Consider the following 26,419-nt stretch of genomic DNA (forward strand, 5'->3'; position numbering starts at 1 on the left):
ACATGGATTTTGGATGCTTACGATTATATAATAGATTACAGGAAAAGATGCAGGGGGAAAAAATAGAATTGGAACCAATGGAGGGGAGAGGAGGAGGTCTCAAGGTTTGAAAGAAGCACTTTTTTAAGGTTTGAAAATGTTATGTTTATGGTGTAAAATTTTGAAATCTTCCAATTTCCTGTCTATAATTTGGCAATAATATTTTTGAAACTTAAATCCAGAAAAGGTACAATGCAATAATACCAAATTACCAAGTTCAGGACTGAGTTTGTATCAGCTCTAGAACTTTTATAGAGGAAGTCCAGCTCCTGCAATACTACCTTCTAACCACTGGAGAGCAGCCCTCCACAGGAATAGACAAATGAATAAACCAACCACAAGCATGCAAGTAACTTTATTAAACAGCGAATTTTATTTCCCAGAATCGTTACACACAAAAAGGAGAAATCTTATAAACATATACAAAAATATATTACAGCGTCTGTAATGATTCGTGCAGATAATCAAAGTGCAACACCAATGAATTTAAGCTCTTGGGGAGAAAATTAATATTTCTACCAAGAGTTTTGTTATTTGAACCTTAGCAAACAAAAAGCAATAATATATATTCTCTTGATGACACTTGAAATATTTCACAGTAATATAAGGATTGGTCAATCATTGTTATTATTTTTTTTAAGTGACCTGATCTTGGATCTATAAATATGTAACAATAATGGTATAGAAACTCTGATTAAATAAAGTGGTTCATATCCTTGAGGATGTTTAGAACTATTAGACTATGGAAAGAAAACTAATTATAAACAGGTATAATGAAGATGACAATATTTGAGTGATAATGAAAAGGAGTTGAAGTGTGTGTTATCAATGTAGGATGCAGCTTGCCACAAGGGAGATATGCATTAGGGCAACTCACAAAAGACTCTAGAAGCATGAAAAAAGATGTCCAAATCAGTCATGTTTCATATTCCACTGATTCTTACACCAAGTATGAAGCCACATGAAGAGGCTCATGGATCAAAACTTCGGGTTCTTCAAATAATAAGGATCATAACCAAAACAAGCAAACAAGTTTCATTATTTGTGTGCCTTTACCTAAAACCGCAACTTTACCATGTTTAAAAGTCATTCAAAAATTCTGGCACTGTAGTTGACAAAAAGATGGTTGTTTCGACTTAGCCAACTGAAATTGCAGCACATTTCAGTTACAAAACCTCTAAAATCACTGCAGGATAATAAATAACAGGAAAAATGATTTCATTGTGGGGAGAAAAAAAGATCTGAGGAAATTGCACAAGAAAAGCAGATGCTTAGATAAATATTAACAACTGTTCTAGAGAAAGATAGTGCAGCAAGAGAGAGACACTTTTCTTCAGAACGTGAGGTCAATTAAATATGAGTGAAATTGGATTTCTGAGCTGCAAGAGAAATAATATATTCTGCCTACATGTGATGTAACAGATAAAATATGATCTTGCAGTATCTTATCTGCTAGCACCCAGTGACTTCAGTTTTATTTTGAAAAGGTAATAAAGCATTGTCAAAGAAATAAACACAAAGGAGCAGGTAAAGATTCAAGGTGCAACAAAAACATAAACAAACGTCTGGCCTCTTGACTCATTTGTCTTCTTTCCTTCCTTCCCCCCCTCCCCCATAACCCTCCCCATTCTTTCCCCTATCCAATCACAATCCTGGCCAAAAAAATAATAATCAACTATTTTGAAAACCATAAGCCTCAGAAAGCAAGAACACTAAGTTAGCCTATGCTACTTACCCCGAGTGATGTCTGTGCCTGTAAACAAATACACACAAGCCTAGTAACAGTAGGAATAGAGCTGTTAGTTTGTTAATTGATTTCTCACTGAACTATAGCATTAACAGGATGCACTAAGATGATGATTACATCAGTCTTAAGTTTCTCAGCTACTGTATAGGGATAGGCTGATCTCCACACAACACATAAACTGTGAAGGGGCCTTCTGCTTTTCAAGCAGGTCCAAAGTTTAATCCCTGACAACTCAGTTTAGAAAGATCTGAAGTTACTAGTTTGGGAAAGACCCTGCCCCAGACCCTGGAGTGCCAGAATAGATAACAGTAGATAATACTAAGACAGATGGACCAGTAATATGTATAAGGCAGTTTCATATAAAGTGTGGAGATTTCTGGGTGACATCATTTGTTGCTCAGACTGAGTCCACAGGTGATAGCATAAGTGATTAAGTCAATTAATAGTACTTTGCTGATGCAACATGAGAAACTGACTCATTTGCTCTGTCTTTCATGAAAGGACACCTACAGGCCTTTTGGCTAGACTGCTGTAGCCCTCCCATGACGCATTCACTGTACAGGTTTCATGCCACGAGGCAGTCATAATCTAGTGGCGGTCCATAAATGAAAGAAGTGAAAATAACACTTTGTAGGTTAGAATATACAGGAAGGTTTCCTGTGGATGTTCAAAATAAAGCCTTAGAATTAGTAGATCAAACTACTTTAACCTGTGCAAACTATAATCAACTAATTTAAGTCACCTCACTCTCCACTGACACAAGCATATATATATATTCTGCAAAGTAGCTCTGTCACGTACGTAGGTGTGTTTTCAGCAAAGTCGTACTTTGGGATTAAGCCCTCCAAATGGACTTTTGCAAATCATCATTGCAGTGAACAGAGGTGTCAATATTTGTATATAATGCACATTATTCTTTTTCTTAAAAAAACAACCAACCAACTACCAGGGGCTTCACAGTATTACAACAAAAATAAACTTATGGAATTCACTTCCACAAGATGTGGCAAAGGCCTCTGTATTTGATAGCTTGAAAAATGCCTAAGATAAATAGAGACTAGTTCTATCTAGTAGGCATGATGCTAAAAAATAACCTCCATGTTTAGGAACAGCACACCTCCAGCTAGCAGATGTGAAGGTAAACAATGCGGAGACTATTGCCTTCAAGTCCTGACAGTGGGTTCCACTGTTGGACCCTTGGCCTGATCCAGCAGGGCTCTTCATATATATTCTACTTATACAGAGACAACAGTGATAACATCTATAGTAGCTAAAGAGCTGTAAGATTTTTAAAATGTCAATTTAAATATATATAACTTTCAAATATAGTAATTTGTTGATTTTCTAAATACAATTACATATTCTTATGAAAGCTCTTTCCATGCATACGTTCCCCTTTTCTCCTTCCCCAAACAAATACAACTTTGTAAAGAAGCCTAGTCCAAGACAGGCCTTTAATTTTTGGCTAAAACAAAAAAAACTGAAGCGCATTCTTACAATCTCTAAATGGAATTGCAGAAGGTGGATTTTCTTTTCAAGTATCATTAGTGAACAAATTCCTGCCTCCTTGGAAGTGTAAAATGTTAGATTTCCTTTTGAAGAATAAAGGTAGTTTTGCACTGTGTTATCAAAGTATTGTTTAGTATATAGTTGCAACTATTTTTATATCTGCTCAATCCCAGTTTAGTATTTTGATTGTAAACACAGTGGAAAAAATGTCAAAAACCTTACCCACAAAAACCAGAAGGTAATTTTCAAAGGCACTTGTAAGAAACACTCCCCCTGCTGTCCTTTTACTGGGGGGCCTTCAGATCTATTAACATAGGTTTATCCCTGTGCTATGTTACTAGTTCCTGTAATGTGCACGGAATGCAGCATCTACATGAGGGCCACTTCAAATGACAGAAAGCATATGGAGCCTGTCATGACACATGCCATGACTATACATGTGTTTATTTTACAAGATATACATGCTGCCCAAACACACATATCAGAAAACTGCCACTAAGCATCGCTCCCCAGTGCATGAGGTACATGATAGCTTCTGTGCTTTTTCGTGTGCAAGTGGTACCCATATAGGACAGATTCAGTGTTTGAAGTGGCCCTAAAATGCTTGACAAGAACCCTACCTTCAAGTGTGTTATACAATCTTTAACTGTAACAGGTACTGAACTTTAATTTTAGAATGCGTTTATCACTGTGCCCCACGCAAAGGTTTTCTATGCGATGGAGGTACCAGATGGATAGGCAAGCTACTGGGGAGTTCATATCCCTCCAGTTTTATCTTGATAAGATGCTTTGCTAATGCAAATTCCTCCTCATCCAACATGCCATCGTTATCACAGTCAGCAAGCTTCCAGATTTTTCCCAGGACACTGTTGGGCAGTTTGGAGGTCAACATTTCCTTCTTTGCATTGGCCCCAGAGACTCTACCATTGACTGGCGAGAGAGTGTAAAAGATTTCATCATATATAGGTTTATCTTTGGCAACAATCCACTCCTCCTCGTCGGCTCCTTCCTTGGCACCTTCCCCGTAGCCCTGGTCAAATGGTCCTACTGTGGTGCCATCAAATGCCCCACCTTGAACCTTCTGCGCAGGCGTGTTACGCTCTTCCTGGCTCACCAGAGTCATGAGGTAGGCAACTTTGTTTGCCAGCATATTATCCACAGCTTCAATCAGCTTTGGCTTCAGAGAATGGAATTTGGTGAAGTCGTATTTCTCCAGCTGCTCCTGTGAAATGGAAAAACAGTGATTGCAAGTAAGAACACTGTTCAACAATTCCTTGATAAAATTCTTGGCATCTGCCAAGTGTGAATAAGGATGATTCCAGAATGAATGTTGCATGAAAGAAGCCTTCAATACGAATAGTTTAGGAAGCTATGTCCATGTTTATATTTACCCTGGCTGCACCATAGAAAAACAACACAAAAATATAGTTCTGTGAAATGCTTTAGATAGAAGGAAGCCAAGGTACTTGAAGAGAAACAACAGAGTGTTGACAGTAAGACCGTGTACTTACAAACGTTTACCCTGTACCAGCAAAGACACAGATAAACTATGGAATTTGCTTGTGCAAGATGTGGAGATGGCAACAAACTTGGGAAGCTTTAAAAGGGGACTAGATAAATTCATAAAGGCTCAGGTTATCAATGGCTACTAGTCATGATGGCCATCCATGGACTACTCCCAGAACCAAGACAAGATGCCTCTAAATATTATCCTGGGGATCATAAGCAGATAGTGCTATTATACTCATGCCTTCCTTGTAGGCTTCCCATAGGCAGTTGCTTGATCACTGTGAGCACAGGAAATTGGGGCTAGGATGGACCTTTGGTCTGATCCAGCAGGGCTGTTCTTATATTGCACCCCTACTTATCTATTTACTTTACAAAAGAGGCTCTCTTAGGGCTGTTCTTGCATAACAAAATCACCCTAAATTGATGTTTCCAGGCAGTTCTGACACACTGGAATTATCTAGTGAAAGTCACAGGTTGTCATAACACACATTTCAAATGGCTTCCAGTTTGTGGCCAAATTATGATCTGAAGAGGTGCCTGCATGTGAATCCAGAGAGAATCTTGCCACTCTGGGACAGCCTGCAAAAAATTCAGCTTACCACAATACAGCCACAACAATGGCTGTGTAGTCAGCCTTAATTACTGGATGATATTCTTAAAGATACATCTTTTTTTGTTTGTTCATGGAGTGACAGTTTCAGTTAGCAACTCATTTCTCAATTGTCTCAGCTGTTCTCTGTTTCAGAAGGGTATTGAGCAACTTGAAGAGAAACAGAGATATGACTAACTTTCTGGTGACATTCTCATAATCTACATACCTTTCAACGCCAAACTTGGAAGTTCTGCCATAAGCCCCAACACCACCAAATGCAGCTGCAGAGGCTACAATATCAAGTAGAAGACCAGTATGGGGAATGGGGCTTTTGACCCCTTACCCTTTCAGTAGCTCTTTCCCCCAAAGTCCCCCAGGGAGGGAGTACTGGTATCTGCACCTACAGGGTTTTGATTTCCCCCACTACCTCTTGATATCCCAGGGGGAAAAACACTGGAGATGGGAGCTTTTAAAGCCTTTCCCACCTTCCCTCTGCACAGAACTTCTTTTTCACATAAAGATACCACCACCCCAAGATAGATTTGTAAAGTAAAATATCCCACTTCAAGGCAAAAAACTATATGCAACTCAGCATCATGTGTAGCTTGGCTCATGTGTAGTCCAGGCTTATGAAACCTGAAACAGCAGCCATTTTTGAGCAATGCCTTATTAGTAATCCCACTGATGTGCCTTCTACATGGTCCTAATTTCGAGCCAGATTCAACTACAAGGTTGCCTATTATCTGTGAGGATTAAAAAAAAGGAGTGGGGGATAACTATGCATGACACCTTGAAAGGCAGGAAATAAATGTACTGAATAAACAAATTAAGTGTCTGATTTCCTTATACAATAGATAAAGCTGTTGTTGTTTTTTGGTAGAGTTTTTTTGATTGAAATAATTAGAGGTAAACAAACTATCCATCTGTTGAGGTACTGTACCTGCATTTTCTTGACTTCAGGGAAGTCCCCTGGTGAGATCTGGTACTGTTGCTGCAACTGAACATAAATCTCAGGTAGCTTGTTGATAAGTTCTTTCTTCTTATTTTCTTTTCCAAATACTGAAGGCATTTCCTTCTTCAGGTGACTAATGATATAAGCATGTACCTAAAACAGAACAGCAGGTGATTCAAGTTAGCAGTGATTTTCACGCCTCCTACCTCACAACAGATGTGAACAAGAAAAACCCTCAAGAGACACCAGTTTCATGTTTCTTGTATTGTACAAAATACACAAATACAAAACATTCCATATAATTGACACACTCATTTTAGCTTTGCAAAAACTGCTCCCCATCTCCAAAAGAAGAAAAAAAAAAGGGATTATAACATTCTGTCTCTTGAAGAAAGAGAGAAAAAAGTGGTAGCCAGGAAAACTACTGAGATGTCGCTTTGCAGCTTAGTGCAAATACAGGTGGCTGAGATGGCAGATAATAACTACGTTAAAGAAAGGTAGGGCCTCCTTAAGGGAAAGCATATTATTTGCTCATAAACTTTTATGAATTTAAGCTATGTAGTTGTCATCCCCCCCTCCCAAAAAAATACAAATCTATCAGTTAAAATGTCTGGTTTTGACATCAGTTTTAAACCATAGTTGAACTTAGCTGCGCATGGGGCTAAAGCCACACACCTTTCACTCCTCCCCTGCTGCTGCTAGACTGCCAGGAAACAAGCCATGGTCAGATTTAGTGTTACCCCTAAAGCTGGGCTTGTGATTTGTCTTTCTCCAAACAAACCACAACCAAGTGTAACCAAGGTTTGTTCTTAGTTTTCTGCTTATGGTTTGTTTGCCCAGGTTCCACTGTATTGCTAAGCCAGACCATAGCTTACTTAAGTTTAACTATGGTTTAAAGTGGCATGTGAGCAAGGCCAATGATATGGATTGAATGTAACCACAATAGAAGTGTGTGTTATATATTTGCTGCCTCTGTATTTAAAGACAATCACAAAGAGATGCCATGAGGAAAGCAGAGCAGTTCCTGTCTATGAAAAATTAAGCTACTATTTATGTATCATACCTACCATGGACAGTAAACTGATTGAAATGAATCACTTTAAAAGTTAGTTGATTATTCACTTTAGCAAGAACAAACCCTACAACCCTTCTTCCTATCCATCACTTAATCACCCATCTAATACAATGTGAAGCAGAAACATTAAGCACTTAACTACATAGAACAGACAAATACAGACATAAGGAACATAGAGAAGAACCAAGCAAAGATCAGAGAAAGCAAGCAAGCAAGAGTGAGCGAGCTACTGTAACAGAATGAAGGTGAGGATCTAATTAGGATGTACTGATCAAGTGTGTGCAAATGAGCTTAAAACATGGTGTCTGTATATTATTTTTATGCAAATTATGACACTGATCCAGCAAGTTTCTACATTCTTACTGAATGTGATCCATGATAGAATGACAAGATTTTGGTGCAAGGAGTATGGGAAGTCAAATGCTGAATGCTTTCAATAGTATTTCCCCCTGTCTCATTTAACCAATTACATTTCTTCAAAGCCCCCATTGTGCTTTTACAGATGAAGTTTTCAGCCTTCAAAGCATTTAAATATGACCTATCATACTGTGCACAAGGAATACCAGAGCGGCTGATAAGACCCTGAAGTTGATAGGGAGCTGACAACTGACTTACTCAATTATTCTAACATGATAGGAATTTCAAGAGTATGCTTAGGAGGCGAAGGCAACATCAAAATGAGAACCTACATAATGCTTTTGCTTTTCTATAAAAGAAAACAAACACCCACTAAAAGAAAGAAAGAATGTGGTGCTCTAAAAGAACTGCTGTATTGATTGGAATCCATTTAAAGTCATTTCAAACTTCCTTTTCAACTCAGTTTGCCATTTAGACAATTAACAGTTTGGCTTAGATTCTATGATAAGCTAAGGAAGTTCAAGGAAGCAAAGTTTCACCTCTTATCCACGCACCCTTGCAGTCAGCTACAACACCCCCTCAAGCCCCATGAGACTGGGTGGGAAGGGGAGCATTGTCCAAAATTGGACTTTGATCCTAAGATAAAGATGCTTATAAAAGGAATGTTTCCCATTCCCTCACCACCACCCCATCCCAGATTGTTCAGGAGGGCCCCAGACTCTCTGGGTGAGCTTTTGAGGGGCTGATGGTGATTGGAGGAAGGAGGATGGGTTGAGAAACTGTCCTTTCCTTTCACAGCTGTTGCACACTAGGTCAGAAGTTTCACTGGGTGTCCACTAAAATCTTCAAGATCTCTTTAGTGCTAAACCACTACCAGTTCAGACTCCACATATGGTTAGGATTTTTTGCCCCAATGTGCATAACTTTATAGCTGCTTACACTGAAACAGCATTTGCCATTTTAATGTTCATTCACCCAATTTGGAGAGATCTTTTGGAGTTCCCTGCAATCCCTTTTTGAATCCCAACCTGAAAAAATTGTTGTCATCAGCCATCTTTTTCTGTCCATCCCTAACTCCAAGTCATTTATGAATAGGTTAAGGACCACAGGTCCCTGTTGGTCTGGAAAGTTTCCTTTCCTCCCCTAAAAGTAAAACAATAATCACTTTGATTTAATACTGTCAGCTCAACTGACTTTACACTGCTGTCCACTGCTGCACAGAAAGCGGAGGAGGAAAGATAACAAAAAAGGCACTTCACCAAGAAGTGCTCAAGGAAAGTCAAGCTTTATCTCACAATTTTACCTTTGCAAGTCGTGATCTCTTGATAAGGTCATTCAGTTTTCTCACTGTTGCCTTTTGTGGTAGGTTCTGGATGTCCTGGAACAGATCTTGTGCTTCCACCTCAAACAGCTTTCGATTCTCTGAGTTTTGCAGGGGCTGAGACCAAAAAGAGCCAATGTAGACACGCAATACCTCTGGAGTGTTAATCACTTTCCCCAAAGACCACATGAGTGCTCCATAGACTCTCATTAACTGCTGGGTGTCTACTTGGTCAGCCTTATTCAACACAACCCGGATCTTGTCATCCTGACCCCGGAACGCTTTGATTGCTTCTGAGAACTCGTCAGAAATATCAAGTTTGTGGGCATCAAATAAGAGGATGATACGATCAACGCGCTCAGCAAACCACTGCAGAACCTGACAGAAGTCATAGCCTGAAAGAGAAAGGGGGGAAAGAGAGGGGAGGGTATAAAATTGCTTAGACAGTGCTTAGAATTATTTAGAAGTAATTTTAATTTTCTAACACAGGTACTTTGAGAAGAGTCTGGACATAATTTTAAAATGCTTGGGAAAACAGCAAGTTCAGATGTTGCATTGGGGGCAAACTCAAGATACCTTAGATACATTCAGTGAGACTTCTTGCAGGTTCATGCTAGCTTTGATGATGCAAAGGGCATTTTAAATCACAAAATGTAGAACTTTTATCTGACAGAAATTCTGTCATCAGTTATTACAGAAGTTCAAAGTAATATTTTATCATGCACCTAGTTCTCCTATTGAATTTATTTTTTTTAATTGCCATTAATTTTGGCTGGATCACTTCCAATGTAGTCACTGTTTTTAAGTTAATTAAGAAACAGACCTTCTAAAACACACACACACACAAAAAGAGAGAGAGAGAGAGAGAGAGAACCCTAGATTAGGAGATTTCCTGACAGATGGAGACGTTATATGATATCACTGGCAAATCAGATATCAGCCAAGAAGAGGAAATGGTAGGAAGAAGATAACTATGTAAGTGCTCAACGAAAGCAGCTGGGTGGTCTTTAAAATAAACATTTTCATTTTGGAAAGCAAAATGAGGCTTCTCTCTCTCTCTCTCTCTCTCTCTCTCTGTGTGTGTGTGTGTGTGTGAGAGAGAGAGGCTGATCCAACAAGTAAAATAGTGAACTTTCACACAGAGTTGACATCTAAGAGCTCCCTTGCATTTAACAATCCAACAGATTCTGCTTCAGTTTTGAAATTAATATTATCCTCCAGACTGGCATTGGACAAAAATGCAAGGGGAACAGAAACTTCAAGTTTTATCTTATGCTTCTCCAAAACCGAATAAACCATGGGCATGGTTTGTTGGGTCAGGATGATAAAAATGAACCATGAACTCACATTCAGACATCACAACAAGCCAGAGTCTGGCTTGATTACCAGCAGCTGTAGGAGTTGGGGAAGAGTAGCACTGCACATTAAACCACAGCTTGTTTTGAACTGTGGTTTAATGTGACGTGTGAACTGGATCATTGAATAAGCCTCCATGAGGAGGAACTATGATAACAGGGAGGTCAAGCATTGAAACAGACCTTTATCCTGCTACCAGTATATATTCTGTTGTCTCTTTGAAAAAATGAACTCTAGTTGTATAAAGATGAGGGCTGTGAGTTTTCACCTTATAGAAAGCAATACTAGCCCATGCACAACAGAATGTAAAACATGGATTTAATAAAACCTGGTCCCTATCCATTCAGCAGGCATTAGTTCAAAACAAGGCACCAGAGACTTCCAGGAATGTTACTGGACCATGCTGTCGCCAAGCTGATAGAGCAAGCACTCAAGAGATTAGCTGGATTAGTCTGTACAGCAAAACAGGTCACTAGTCCCTGCAATTATTTTTCTGCACTACTTATTTAATTAAGAACCTGATGTTGTTTTGTTTGTTATAAGCGCTCTGGGATGGGGAAAGGGTGGGACATACATTTTACTATAGATAAAACAAAGCAACAAGCTCACCTCTGCGTATTCGCTGTTTCTCTCCTGAAAGAATGCCGGGGCTGTCTATGATGCTAATGCTCTTCAGAACCTGATTGGGCAACTGAGCACACATGAACCTACAGAGAAAAACAAAAGGGCCCAGTTATTTTAATATTAGTTTTCAGACCTCTAGGAAAAGCAAGAAAATCCTTTTCTGTATCTGAACAACAAACGAGGGACCCCCCTAAGTAGATCAGATAACATTTGTGTTAGATTAAGTTATATACATATACATACATATATATATACATATATATATATATGTATATATGTATATATGTATGCCTGCTTCTTGGGAGAAAAGCAATGACAAACCTAGACAGCATCTTAAAAAGCAGAGACATCATCTTGCTGACAAAGGTCCATATAGTTAAAGCTATGGTTTTCCCAGTAGTGATGTAGGGAAGTGAGAGCTGGACCATAAAGAAGATTGAGCGCCGAAGAATTGATGCTTTTGAATTATGGTGCTGGAGGAGACTCTTGAGAGTTCCATGGACTGCAAGAAGATCAAACCTATCCATTCTTAAGGAGATCAGCCCTGAGTGCTCACTGGAAGGACAGATCGTGAAGCTGAGGCTCCAATACTTTGGCCACCTCATGGGAAGAAAAGACTCCCTGGAAAAGACCCTGATGTTGGGAAAGATGGAGGGCACAAGGAGAAGGGGATGACAGAGGATGAGATGGTTGGATAGTGTTCTTGAAGCTACCAGCATGACTTTGACCAAACTGCAGGAGGCAGTAGAAGACAGGAGTGCTTGGCGAGCTCTGGTCCATGGGGTCACGAAGAGTTGGACACGACTAAACAACAACAAGAAGTTATATATGTTTATGGATATATGCAGAGAAAGAAACCACTCTGAAAGGAATGCAAGAGGAGGTTGTGGAGTCATGTGGACTAGCACCTCCCCTTCAGCCATACATGTGAGAAAGGGCTCTTTCATGTAGGGTTGCCATATTTCTAAAAGTAAAATTCCAAGAGCGAATATCCTGAGATTCCCCCACCCTCACATGGAAATACTCTACAATGTCAACATTGGGGAATGCAGGGGGCACTTCTCATGCTCATTGACTGCATGGCTGGGTGTAACCCTTCTTACCATCCCTCTACCTTGCAATATGTGAGGGGTGTTATTCTAAACTACCTTCCTAATATACAAAAAGAAGAAAAGCCTTGCTGTATTATAGACATTCACTTCTCTGTGATCAAGTAATGTCAGTACAAATGATCAGTTGTCAAGACGGACTTGTTTCTTTCCTGAGAACATTATCTCAATACATACAGGATTTCCTATCAAAGCATCCTTGTACAAAAACAAAACTTATGTAGTTTTAGGAAGAGCCATGCCACATAGAGAATAATCATTGGTTACAGTTGTGACTTGGATGTGCTGAATTAATGTTACAATAAATATGGGATGGGCTAAGGGAAAGGCGGGGGAGAAATAACAGATCAGTTCATGATGGAGTGGGTATCTGGACCCCAATTTCTTACATACCAACCACAGCAAGTAGTGAAGGAGAAGCAAGAGTAAGATTTCTTCCTCATTCTTGAAAGGGAAAAAAGTGACCAAAAACTATACAACACACATGGCTATTGAGAAATTCTAACCCATATCCTAGTTAAGAGAGTCTTTTCACACTGGTGTACAAGTTAAGAAAACACAGCAAGCAAAACATACCAGGTGGAGTAACGTATGCTGTTTAGTTTCATCCACTTTTAATACTGCTTTCCCCGTTTAAAAAAATAATTCCTAGGGTGCAATCCTATTGGTTGTCCTTGTGCTGTTGCTCAAACAGAGATATTTGCTAACAGAAGAGAAGAGAAGAGGTGGCAGTTTTTGCAAATCCTTCTCCTCCTTGCAGCTCTCAATGATACTCACCCCACAAATCTGTTCTGGGGGATTGGCTGACCCTTAAGAACAGATTTTGCAGCATGCTCCAGGCCACAGCAGGAGGAGGAAGACATGGCAAAAATCTCTCACCCTCCTGTTAGCATGCACCTCTCACTGCATCTAAAGTTGGATGCAGCAATCACTGATGTTTTGTATGGTGTGGGCTGCAGATTTTTAAAAATCAGATTGTATAAAAAAGAGCTTTAAAACCAGATTTAAGATTGAACTGGGGGAAAAAAAAGTTTTACAATGTATTCTAGAGAATGTGATTTTCCTCCTGCGCTATCATATTTTCTGCAAAATCCTTTTGACTTCAGCTGAGTATTACTAGAAGCTAAAGAAGCCAGTATTAGGAGAAGACTGAGCTCTTTTATTCCAGCTAAACAATGACACAATGTTTAAAATTTTCCGGAAGCCAAGCAATGAAGAAGTAGGAGCAAGTTTTACAAGAAAAACAAGAACTGCAGTGATATAAGGAGATAGCACTGTGCAATACAGCTAAGCCATTTATAGGAAAGGGGGTAAGGGCAGCAAAAAAGTAAAAAGTGGGAAAGACATCATACAGCAGTATAAGTGCAAGGTGTCTGAAGTTTTGATATAGACTTATTAAAATTAGCATTCTACAAACCTTTTGCAAGTGAGAAGCAGCCCTGTGTAACAATATGTTTAACAGCATCTATCTGATTAGAAAGAGCTACGCATGTTTGTTTCTATGTGCATTGCGAGAGAGGAAGAAACCCCACAGAGAATGACTGAAAACAACCAAAGCCGAAGAGGGGTGTGAGTACACTTGGAGAACAGGATGTACCCCACCCTTGTCTTCCCTTTCCCATTGCTCATGCCACAAAAGCAGAACCAGAGTTTAGAAACTGGTTCCACATATTGGGGGTGGGGGTGCAGTGGCGTGGGCCTGGGGAGGGGGTGAAGCAAAGCTAACAAAACTTAGCAGCGTTGCTTTGCTCCTGCCAGGGTAGCAGAATTGGAGCTTGTAGCTCTAACTCTGTTTCCATGTCAAGAGTGAGAGAGGTATGGAAAACATCTTCCTCACAGTAATACTTCATCATAAAGCTCTCTCAGTCTCTTACTTATGCTGCCAGAAACAAACACACACAATGGTGACCAATGAACCCCTTTAGGGCTCTCCTTGATCAATGGGTGGTGGTGGAAACCTGAAGAACATTATGAACTCATTGTCATGCTGTACCTGCTGATGACTACAGAGTAACATGGTACTAAAAATGTAGCTTATCAGTCAAAACACCAATGCCTGCAGAGAGCAGCCAACGTTTAGCAGATTAATGGCGGTAAAGTGAGATACAGAGCTTAAATTATCATATTTAGACATTCAAACTTCCAGGGTGTCTTATCTGGAGCAGCTCTGGAATTTGGCAAGCTAGAAAGCAAATACCTACAAACCATGTGAAGCCTGAGTCATTGCTATGGGAGTTGGTCTAATATTTTCACGGCCCTTTCCATAGTGTGAGGCTCACCCACAGCCAAGAGAGAAGTAGTTTATGGCTCCCACCCCCAAATAATATTCTTCTTGGCTCATTTATTCATTTTTCAAAGGTTTTCATTTACTATTTGGAAAGTTTTGAGTCATCATCCTTGAAGGTCTTCCAAACTCTTCCAGAAATCACTACTCGGAAGCTGTTTCAACCACTTAAATGGTTGAAACCATTCAGAACTTACAAGGGGTACTGTGAATACAGCAGAGTAACAACAGAATGACAACTACTAATACGGTACAGATATAATGTGGAGCAGGCTTGCCCCAGTTACATCCGAGGAGTGCCCATTAAAGAAACCTAAGCACTAATATAGTTTGCATTTGGTCCCCCTTAAATATTGTACTTGAAAGTACTACACGGGGCTAGATAAAACTGCAATTCTTATTTACACTTAGAAGTCTCATTGTTTTCTGAAAAACCCACACATTAATTTCAGCATGCACCCAAACTTTGTGTTGGTCTTTACTCAGGGCTCTAAGGCAGTGCTGGAGAACCCCCAACCAGCAGGCCTAATCAGGTCTGAGATGGATCCCAATCTGGCCTTGTGAAGCCTTTTGCCACAGCTATGTCTGCCTGCCCCACCCCTGACATCATATGCTGGTCCCACCCACCTGTCGAAAGCTGGCCCATAGGTGGGCAGGAAGGCATTAGGGATTCAGGCTGTCATATGGATTCAATTCTCCACCCCTGCTCTACAAGGACATTCATTTTGTGAGCTTTTGCTTTAAAAGCATTAATATTAGATGTGCATCATAGCAATTCTAATAATGTAATTTAGTCTCACAGAAAGAAGTTTTCTTGTTAAAAAACACACAACTATTTTGATCACTTAATTTTCTACATTTCCCATGGGGGTAGGAGACAAATGAAAAGAAAAATGGTGAAGGAATAAATAAATAAATATACAATATGCAGCCATCTGTCCACCATTGACACACACCTGCCATTATTTTAATCAAAACTAAGGAATGTAGACATATTCTACTCCCAAGATAGCAAACAGCAGGGACAATCTGATCAATGGAAGAGGGCTGGGCACATATTTAAGATGATGCCCAATAATTTGTAATTTCTGGATTTTCTTGTTTTTAAAAACATTGAATTCAATACTCTGAGGGAGGAGAAAGCTTCATAGCTGTAGCCAACATGCAACTCATACAATGGAGTGCTGGAGTAATGTAAGCATTCATCTTGGGAGTATTCATTGAGTGCGATTCAACCCGAAGAACAAAACAAGTCTGCACACAGCATCAAGAATTGTTCTCCCACCCACCATTCCTTACCTATTCAAGAATGCATTTCCGAAACGGCTGAGTTTGCGAAACGGCTTTTTAGGGTCTACTACAAGAGCATTCCCTGGAACACTCCCTTCAGTGTCTCCATACATGACAGCAATGAAGGAATCTGTAGTTGGTTCTGGACCAATCCTCATTCCTGGAAAATCCTGCTCCAACAGATACCTGTGGAATGGGAAATAAGAATACCAAAATTGAAACAATCAACAAACTGAGACACAAAACATGAAGGGCAACCTTTCTAACAGTAAGTGGGGAGACCAGGAGCCAACTCTCCCTAAATGGGGATTTCTACAACTGTCCCCATCACTGAGTCACCCACTATATTTCCACTTCTGTCTGCTGCAAGCTTGTAAGTTCACCATTATCTGCAAATAAAATCTAAGGAAGTGTACAGAAATAAAAAAAGGTTGGGCCCTACGGCTAGATGAAAGAGATTTGGTTAGTTAGCTGGATGATCAGATTTTTGTAAAAGAATTGTTATGTATAAGAACAAAAGAGCCAACAACCCTTTAATCAATCAGGTTTGAAAGTTAGGCTGATTACAGAAACAAGTTAATTAACTATTACTATTATGCACTATTCATTTATTGTGTGAATGAAACTTACAATCATGCAATAGAACTTCCTTTCCTACCCTCACATGCCATGCACACACACCATCTGTTCTGGGGGCACCCACAACCCTCTGGAGAAGATTTGGAGTGACATTTGGAGAGGGGGGGAGTTCCTTTGCTCAAGTAAAAGTTTGTTTTTCCTTTTATCCCAAAGTTGTTCCACCCGCACAATGACTAAATTGGATTCAACTCAATGATATTCTTCTATCTCATATAAATGCTATGTAATATTTCAGTAAATATAAGCAATTTACTGAGCAAGTTCTTCTCTTGGATTTTATCCTGAAACAGCAGAATCAGGCAATTGTGCCAAGCAGGTTGTGGATCAAATCTTCAAACACCAGCAGATTAAACTGATTTTTAACCTCCATGCAAGTCAATCAATATACCCTTCCTCCTGATCACCTGATTACCAGACCAAGTCTTAATCTCCTATGGTCTTTTCTAATCTTAAATTGTGCAATATGCAATAACAAACTTTTTTTAAAGAAGTGGATATTTTTATTTTCTATTCAGCTTTGTTTGCCCTTGAGTGCTGCACAGTTAGGTGACAAACCACTCTTTCTTCTGCCTTTGCTAAGAAGTGACACTAATGTATAGTGAAATGTTTAAAGTTCAGCTGTCACCCCCATAGCAACATTTTTGCCTTATGGAGCATTTGACCATGGCCAACTAATAGGCAGACAAATAGCAATATTGGACTAGTCAGTTGCCTAGGTTGCCAGTCCTAAAGCGAAAACATGTAAAAATCACTATGTTTGTTCAGTGTTTCCCTGAATGATATAATTCACTTATTTTAGTAACATAAATGAAAAATTAACAGACTTTGACAGCTAGATGAATTCAATTATAGCTGGCATGCCAAGTAGCATTATTTCCAATCTGCTCTCAAATAAACCATGTGACAATTATTTTTCCACTACCCACATCCATAAACAATTACCTAGCAACATTTTATTGGGTTATCCATTTCCTGCTTTACACAGGGGGGAAATAAAGGCAGGATAGAAGATACGAGGAATTCTTTATTGCTGCAGGACAGAAATTCTGTATTTCTGTTGCACACTGTCAATAAAAGAAAAGCTTCAGCTCCTTGTAATTGTGCTCTATTAACTTTGTTCTTGTTTTTAAAAAGCAGTCCACCCTCCCTGCTACATTTAGGCAACCATACTGCAACCAGTTTCACTTGCTATCTGTGCTAATAGGCAATTCACTAAGACGTCAGCTCTGGGTGCTATAGCAACAAGCCAAATTCAAATATTGGGAAAGGGAATGAATATTTAATTTCATGTATCATGGCGCATCGTAGTGCAGCCATATTTAAAACACTGTGAAGAGTTCTGGTCAACAAATTTCTAAGAGACATGATACAGAAAAAGGCAACTAAAATGATTTAGGGGTTGGAGCCTGTGTTGTGTAGTGCTCAGTGTTCTATTCTACAATATGTCAGGCTAGGTAAGGCCTGGGAGACCAGGGTTCAAATCCTCATTCAGCCATGAATGTCACTGGGTGACCTTGGGTCAGTCACTGTCTCTTAGCCTACCTCACAGGTTTGCTGTGAGAATAATATGGGGTGGGAGGGAGAACTATTTATGGCATTTTGAGGTCCTTGGAAGAAATGTGGGATATAATAAATACATAATAATAATAATATTAATAATAAATAATCTTCCCTGTGGAAGAAGACCGAGCAAGAAAGGTCTTTTTTCATTTAGAAAAATATATAAATATAGATAAAATATAGATAAATATGTACATGGTTAGGAATGATATATTTGGAATGGATACAGAATATGAAACATTTCCTTCATTACACCTCATGTAAGTACTTTATGGGATTAATTAACCACCATATGACATGATAAACATTAGTCCCCCCATTTTTTTTTATTAAAAGTTTTAGGATAAACCAAGGGATACCAAACAAAAACATCATGGACTCGAAACAGTTGATCTCTCACTTGTAATGTGTGAACAGTTCTGCCACCTGTGTACTTCCCAAGGTATATGGCTAACCAATGTTGGAGAGAGAATGCTAGACAAGAGAGACCTGTGCTCTGATACAGCATTTCAGGCTGCAATCCTAAACACATTTAATAGCATTTAACTCAGCAGGACTTACTTCCAAGTAAGTATGCACAGGACTAACTTGAACTAAATTGCTCCATGTCAGAGGTTTGCGAACCTAGTGCCTTAAGAAGTACACACACACACACACACACACACACACACATTACCATCTTCCTTCTCAACTTGCAAATTGCTCATAAAAAATACAGGCAGAGTACAATAAAAGCGGACAAAAGTGAATTTTCTCCACTCCACTCTGTTATATTATTAACACAGGAAAAGCAAGAATTTATGTGGCCAGTAGGTATCAGGGGAGCAAAAGTTCAAAGGCATAGAGTGATATACAGGAAGGCTATTTTAAGATAGTCTGCAAAATGTAGAGTAGTTCACACAACAGACGTCCTGAGGATATTTGAAGATTGATTCTTTGTCTTCTGCTCACATTTCATTCCCACCCCCATCCTCTTTCAGCTCAATGGAGTCAATTTTTTCCTGAAGCCCAGTTCAATTTGAGCTTCAAACTAGAGCAGTGCTAAGTGTTATCCTTGAGTCCCTGCTGTGGTAATCACAGAAGTACTTTTCAAACTCCACTCCGGGGAATGTTGGGGTAAATTCATCAGGGAATCCACAGTGGGAAGAATCTGTAATGCTAGACAAGCCTTCCTGCACTTGCTCAGTCGCAGCAGAGGGGATGGTGTGTCCCAGGTGGAATGTTAGTTCACACAGGACAATGATGAAGCCCAGTTAAGCCCAACCAGTGCTCCACATAAGTCAACCATGGAATGCCTACTCCTAGGAAGTCATAAAAGGGCAAGTGAAAGTAAGCACATAGACTGCTGTAAAAGAGGAAGGGAGGGAAGGGGGGTGGGGGAAGATGTGGGGACGGGGGTAACTTGGTGACAATTAGGAGGGGAAGGAGAAACTGAAGACAGAACCTTAGGAATAAAAAAGAGAGACAGCTGAAAAGACACCAGGAAGTAGAGGAAGAGCTGATTCAAGCTATCATATTTTGTGTCATAAGCTTGTTTGAATGTGGTCAACATGGGCAAGAGAGCCAATAGACCGAAATGAACTTCTTATGGCTAGTTACAAACAACTTAATGTAACAAAAGGGCTTGAGGCTAACTTCATTTGTACTTTGGTTTATTCTAATTGTTAAATTATTGTTTGTGCTAACTCTTTTAAGCTATAAGAAATATTGCTCATATCCATTACACTCTAGAGAGGTTGCTAACCAGTCATCTTACTATTCATAATTAAAAGCTGCACAATGAAAACATATAGCATCTAGATCAAGGGAAGTAATAGTGCCACTGTATTCTGCTCTGGTCAGACCTCACCTGGCATACTGTGTCCAGTTCTGGGCACCACAGTTCAAGAAGGACACTGACAAACTGGAACGTGTCCAGAGGAGGACAACCAAAATGGTCAAAGGCCTGGAAACGATGCCTTATGAGGAACGGCTAAGGGAGCTGGGCATGTTTAGCCTGGAGAAGAGGAGGTTAAGGGGTGATATGATAGCCATGTTCAAATATATAAAAGGATGTCACATAGAGGAGGGAGAAAGGTTGTTTTCTGCTGCTCCAGAGAAGCGGACACGGAGCAATGGATCCAAACTACAAGAAAGAAGATTCCACCTAAACATTAGGAAGAACTTCCTGACAGTAAGAGCTGTTCGACAGTGGAATTTGCTGCCAAGGAGTGTGGTGGAGTCTCCTTCTTTGGAGGTCTTTAAGCAGAGGCTTGACAACCATATGTCAGGAGTGCTCTGATGGTGTTTCCTGCTTGGCAGGGGGTTGGACTCGATGGCCCTTGTGGTCTCTTCCAACTCTATGATTCTATGATTTCTAATACACAGAGGTTCCATCACAGACAGGCAGGCAGGCAGAGGTTCTGCAGCCCACTATGGAAAGTTTATCCTGAAGGGAAATATTTGAAAACAACCAGTCTGAAGCATACTTGCTTCAGCAATATGGAAATGCTTCACTTGCACTGCTGGGCTTCTAGGATGAGGTGAGTTGAATCCATAAATTGTTCTGATGGGCAGTGCAGAGCATCAGGGCTGATCTCTTTCCTCTGTTATGAGCACTCCACCCTGAATTACCAGGCTAAAAACTATTTTTTACTTAGAAGCAAAAAAGAAAAAAAGAAAAGAAAAGGCCAGTCCTGTGGTACTAGATTTGCTGAAGAGTAGAAATCTTGTTTGAAATAAAACGCATGGCATTTGAAACCAGTAAGGAGGAATAGAAAGTGAGGAGGTTAAGGAGCGCATGAAATCTCAGCAGTACAGCAAAATATGTGCACTCTCTGTTCTGCCTCACAATCAGACTAAAAAGGTCAAAGAGAGTAAACTGTTTCATACTCATTTCTCCACATTTTATGTACATGAAATCACGGAGGAGAAATACCATAAACTGGAAAGTGCATGCAACAAACCAGAAAATATTTATGTGATTATGCCTTCTGGTAGAAGCATAGCCACAATCAACCCACACATGTACTGTCTGGTTCACAAACTAACCTTTCTCTGTACAATCAGGGAGTGAGGAGAGAAGAGGTGAGCAACTACAAGGGATAAGGTATTTCTGGTGGTGGCATATCAGATTCTTAATCTCAGTTACCTGGCGCATAACCCAGTAACCTTCAGGTGCCAGGTTAGAACAATTTTGTTTCTCCAGGCTTCTAATTGGCCATTAAAGAGTTTGCTGCTTCTGAACAATGCTTTTTTGTTGTTTTGAAGGCTGACTGGTTGTTCAATGCCCCACCTACATACAAACCATCTAAGTCATTTTCAGAAACAACAGGTGCTACATGCTCTGTGTATCATTTACCTTAGCTGACCATGAAAAAGTGAACAAATAAGAATGGTCAAAATACCCAAAAAGGATTTTTAGAAGAGAACAGAGTGGAGTGTCTAGATTTTCCAAATATTCACATATATCCTGTGGCACTAGATAGCTTAACAACTGTTACTTGTATAGCTTTACAATAAAGACAAATTACATTGTACTTTTGTTTGATGCGAATATTTGTTAAAAAGAAAACACTTTATGAAAGAAATGTCTACTTGTTTGCAAACTAGTAAGGCAAATTGGCATTCTATATAATTCAAAAATGTCTTATAAACAAATTGTTAATAAAAGTAATACTTTAGTCAAAATCTTATTCCATTAATGCCTACAGTTACCTTTGCAATAATTTAAAGTGAACATTTCAGACAAGTTACAAGTCTGAGCAGTGTGTTGATAAATGAAAGAAGAATGCAACTAAGTAATGTATAGTATAATGCATATACAATGTAATGTGTAACATATACACATTGTTACATATACAGTTGTGTTTTTCCTGTACAAGGAAAAGTAAAAAGGAAGGAAGGGAATTTCCCAGAAATAAAATTATTTGTTCTACATGAATTTTAAGTTCCGTCTGTAAAATAACCTAGTTATTAGGGTTTTGAATTAAAATTTGATATTTGTTTCAAAGCTGTCTAGGCAAACACTGAAAACACAGCTATAGTAGAAAAACACAATGGCAGAATCATCTTTGTGGTCTGAAGTCAGGAAAGCTGTTACTGCAAGTGTACTGTACAGCTTTGGAATGTAAAGAAATTCAAAGATGTGGTTTAAAGGACACTTTAAAAAAATCCTGTGTTACATAATTTCAGTCATCAATATTGTACACTCTTCTGCACAGCAGTAGGCATTCCTTATTGTATCCATCACAACAGCACCTACAACCTCAAGGTCACTATTTTCCTTAACCACCTCCCTTTCCTTCAACATCTTTACATCTAATTGCCCTTAGGTGTTGAAAGTAAAATTGGAAAGTTTTGTGGTACCTTAAAGCCTAACTAATTTATAATGGCATGACTAAAGTCCACATCATTTGTTAGTAATGCATGTGCTATTGTCACAAGACAAAATACTAACACATCTTCTCCTCTAGATGACATTTGCAAGTGGAATTTTTTTTTTGCAAGTTAAAGCCTATTAAGAAAAACTTCCTGGGATATTTACCTATGGGGTGTAGCACTGACTTTGTGAAGGTAAATATTAAAGCTCAGGATAACTGGACAATGAGATGTCAGAAAGGTAAAATGCTGAAAGGGCTACACTCTGACGTACCAACCAAGGGATGAGAAGCCTCAAGCATGGGAACCAAATGTGACCTTCCAGGTCTCTTTCTCTAGCCTCTGAGATTCTCCCTCACTGACCCTATTTCACACCCTTCTTGAGTGGATTTACCTGGCTAGAATATGTCCTTGAACTATGACAATGTATCTTGCATTGGTTATTACACACATTGGGGCTCTTTTTCAGCCAATGTGAAACAATCCCTTCTGTGCAACCTTCCAGAGCTTGTAAACTGTTGGTGGGCAGGGCCAGAAGCAAAGCTGGAAGAGAAAATGTATCTGAATTCTACTTTTGTGCAGTAGACTAGTTTCCATGTACATGCACCAAAAAAGAGCCCAATGAGCTATGTGGGACTAAAGCAGAGGGAATGTGTGCAGTGAATATTCACTACAGCAAGGGAGAACACTAACAGGATTAATATCTAGGAAAATTAGAGATTACACAGCATCAGCTGTTATGGAATATTTGGTATGCAAGTATCTGTGAAGCGGGACTAGTTTGGTTCCAGAATCCCTACATGTCATGACAAAAAGAAAAGTACAGCTCTGCTATGCAAACTGAATCAAAGCAGAGATCCAGTTCAGCATACTACTGAAAAAAAACACCACAATACATAATAGATGGCAAGGGAAGATGCCCAATTTGTGAGGAGGCACAGACTGGATTAAGTACTGCCACTGTTTAGCAATAAGAGCTAGTACAGCCCATATACTCTCAACCTGAACTCTTAGTCTGCAGAATGGGAACATTATCTTACAGGTTATTTGGAAAGACGAATTATACTTGGATTACCAAGCATTAAAAATATTAGTGGGCTGGCCTGTGCTGTTCACTCAGACAGATAGAATATGGTAGTTACCCAGCAAGACCCTAACAATAGAACAGACAGAACACTGAAGCTTATCCTAGTTCAACACACTGCCCCAAAAGGGAGGCATATCCACACAGATACAATCGTCAACACATTCACAACAAGGCAGCGGAATGCCTCTCAAGTTCACCTATGTGCCCAGTTAGGCTGGCTGGGACAAACAAGAGAACCCATCACCATTCGCTACTACAGACCCTTCTTTTGAAATTCACCAAACCTCCACATCTTATGGCCAGTTCAAGTATTTGCTATCATAGTTAACAGCATACATAAAAGGTAAAGGTAAAGGGACCCCTGACCATTAGGTCCAGTCATGACCGACTCTGGGGTTGTGGCGCTCATCTCGCTTTACTGGCCGAGGGAGCTGGCGTACAGCTTCCGGGTCATGTGGCCAGCATGACTAAGCCGCTTCTGGCAAACCAGAGCAGCGCACGGAAACGCCGTTTACCTTCCTGCCGGAGCGGTACCTGTTTATCTACTTGCACTTTGACGTGCTTTCAAACTGCTAGGTTGGCAGGAGCAGGGACCGAGCAATGGGAGCTCACCCCATCGCGGGGATTCGAACCGCCAACCTTCTGATCGGCAAGTCCTAGGCTCTGTGGTTTAACCCACAGCGCCACCCGCGTCCCTCAACAGCATACATACATTGGGGTTTATAACCCCATGCCTTCCAAATCATGACTGATCCAAGGATGTTATCAATGTTTACTGAATTTTCATCCTGCCCTTCCTTCCAAAGGGGCTCAGCAACCACTGAAGAGATTAAAAATACCGCTATAAAACAAAAACGTATCTAAACATTTCCAAAATGTGGCAATATACATACAAGCACCATTCACAGGGTGCTTACTTTTTTTCTCCCCACTTTTATGACAGCGGTGGATAACAGTAATCAAGTGGACCCCACAGCAAAGGAACAAACAAAAAACCCCTACAACCCAAACTTGCTAATCATTTTTGGAACTAATAGGCAAGGTGCAATGGTTCAACTAGGCCCAGGTTTAAATTCCCACTTGACCACGAAATCCTCTCGAGTTTCCTTGGGTGAGTCACCTCCTTTCGCCATAACCTACTTTACAGTAGAGGACTTGTGAGGACAGATGGTGAAGGCCACCTTGAGCTCTTTGGAGGAAAGAGAGGCTATAAATATAAAGGACAATATAACAAACTTTGGCAGGTGTCACTTTTTCAAACGACTGTGGGGCCATTTCCTGGGAGTTAGTCATATTTGAGTTACTTGCTCAGAAATGACAAGAGGGTTGCCTCACCCCTCCTGCACTTCCAAAGGCAGGTCAAGGAGACACCGAGCAGCTGAAAGATTTCCCCCTTGTGGTTGCAGGCACAGGAGCCCAGCCAAGGCATGTGGCGGACCTTATAAGAAGACCTCCATGTACACACACACATATATATATTTATCACCTTTAGACTAATAACAAGGAGGAGGAGAAGGAGAAGAAGCAGGAGGCGCCTGGGGCTTCACAGAGGGAGAGATGGGCCAGTTTGGGCCAGAAGGGAGACGTGCGCGCCTGAGCTGACGCGCCCTTCGCCGCCTGGCGAGGCCGGGAGGCGTTTCCCCCAGGCGGCGAGCGCGCGCGTGCCGGACCTACCGGATGAAAGTGGTCTTGCCGGTGCTGTACTGGCCCACGAGGAGCACCATGGGCTTGTTCTCGAAGTCGGCGGGCTCCAGCGCGGGCGAGTGGAACTCGTGGAAGTGGTAGTGCTCCTCCAGCGGCAGCAGCTTCTTCGCGTAAAGCTCCTTCAGGCCGCCCGTCACCGTCTCCACCACGTCCTCGCCTTCCCCGGGCCGGTGGCGCCCGCCTTGCTTCAGCCAGCTGAACATCTCGACCGCCTCTCGCAGCACTAGTAATAATAATAGGACGCAGCCGCCGTCCACCCCCCTCGCTCGCCTCGCCGCTGCCCGCACTGGAAGGCCGAGCCGGCAGACGGCGAGCCCCGCCCTTCCTCCCCGCTTCCGTGCCTTCCGCCCTCGCTCTGCGCCGGCCTCTCTCGGTCGGCGGGGCGGAGGCTGGAAGCACCTCAGACTCAGTTTTCTCTCGGTCACCCAACAGAGCTGCTTTCGAGGGGCGGGGCTTGGCTCCACGTTATGGTGAGGTTACTATAGGGATCTTGCTCTTCTCCATGAGCCCAGTTCCCCCTGGTGCTGACTGGAAAGGAGAGGCGAGCAAGCCAAGGGGCTCCGAGCACAATTCAAAGTGTTCGTGCTGACCTTTAAAGCCCTAAATGGCCTCGGTCCAGTATACCTGAGGGAGCGTCTCCACCCCCATCATTCTGCCCGGACGCTGAGGTCCAGCGCCGAGGGCCTTCTGGCGGTTCCGCACTCCGAGAGGCAAAGCTGCAGGGAACCAGGCAGAGGGCCTTCTCCGTAGTGGCACCCGCCCTGTGGAACGCCCTCCCACCAGATGTCAAAGAGAAGAACAACTACCAGACTTTTAGAAGACATCTGAAGGCAGCCCTGTTTAGGGAAGTTTTTAATGTTTCATAGGTTATTGTATTTTAATATTGTGTTGGAAGCTGCCCAGAGTGGCTGGGGAAACTCTGCCAGATGGGCAGGGTATAAATATTTAATAATAATAATAATTGTTGCTGCTGCTACAGGGAGCAGGCTCCTCCGGCGCTCACTTTCTGGATGGCATAGCAATTGGGGAGGAGATCAAGGTGCTGTGCATGGCTCCCCCCCTCCTTATTTAATCTCCACAACAACCCTGTGAGGTAGGTTAAGCTGAGAGGCAGTGACTGGCCCCCAAGGTCAACCAGTGAGCTTCATGATTGACCAGGGATTTGAACCTTGGTCTCTGGCAATTCTCAGTGATGGTGACAAGGGGCAACTACTACTGCTTGCCTGTCTTCTCTGTACAGTACTTTCCTGCGCTATCCTACTTCCTCACTGTCTGCTTCTCAAGGTGGAGGGGACAATTGGGCTCC

At 41.0% G+C, this 26,419-nt stretch overlaps 1 protein-coding gene across 1 annotated transcript; it reads right to left on the minus strand.

The window, feature by feature from the left end:
* Positions 1-1,695: 1,695 nt before the first annotated feature.
* EHD4 (EH domain containing 4) lies at positions 1,696-25,753 on the minus strand. Its single transcript, XM_053383511.1, has 6 exons — positions 25,084-25,753; positions 15,774-15,950; positions 11,067-11,164; positions 9,084-9,496; positions 6,337-6,501; positions 1,696-4,517 (listed from the first exon to the last, which is right to left on the minus strand). Exons 1-6 carry the CDS (start codon positions 25,314-25,316, stop codon positions 3,981-3,983), a joined length of 1,623 nt encoding a protein of 540 aa, XP_053239486.1. The 5' UTR covers positions 25,317-25,753; the 3' UTR covers positions 1,696-3,980.
* Between the last annotated feature and the right edge of the window lie 666 nt (positions 25,754-26,419).

Source organism: Podarcis raffonei, chromosome 1 (genome assembly GCF_027172205.1).
Source record: "Podarcis raffonei isolate rPodRaf1 chromosome 1, rPodRaf1.pri, whole genome shotgun sequence".
In the NCBI taxonomy this organism is placed as follows: Eukaryota; Metazoa; Chordata; class Lepidosauria; order Squamata; family Lacertidae; genus Podarcis; species Podarcis raffonei.

Coding starts and splice junctions, on each gene's coding strand:
- EHD4 (XM_053383511.1), bottom strand. CDS start 25,316: ATGTTCAGCTGGCTGAAGCAAGGCGGGCGCCACCGGCCCGGGGAAGGC. Junction 11,165..15,773: donor GGAAATGCATTCTTGAATAG/GTAAGGAATGGT, acceptor TTTTCTCTGTAG/GTTCATGTGTGCTCAGTTGC. Junction 4,518..6,336: donor CTGAAGTCAAGAAAATGCAG/GTACAGTACCTC, acceptor TCCATTTCACAG/GAGCAGCTGGAGAAATACGA.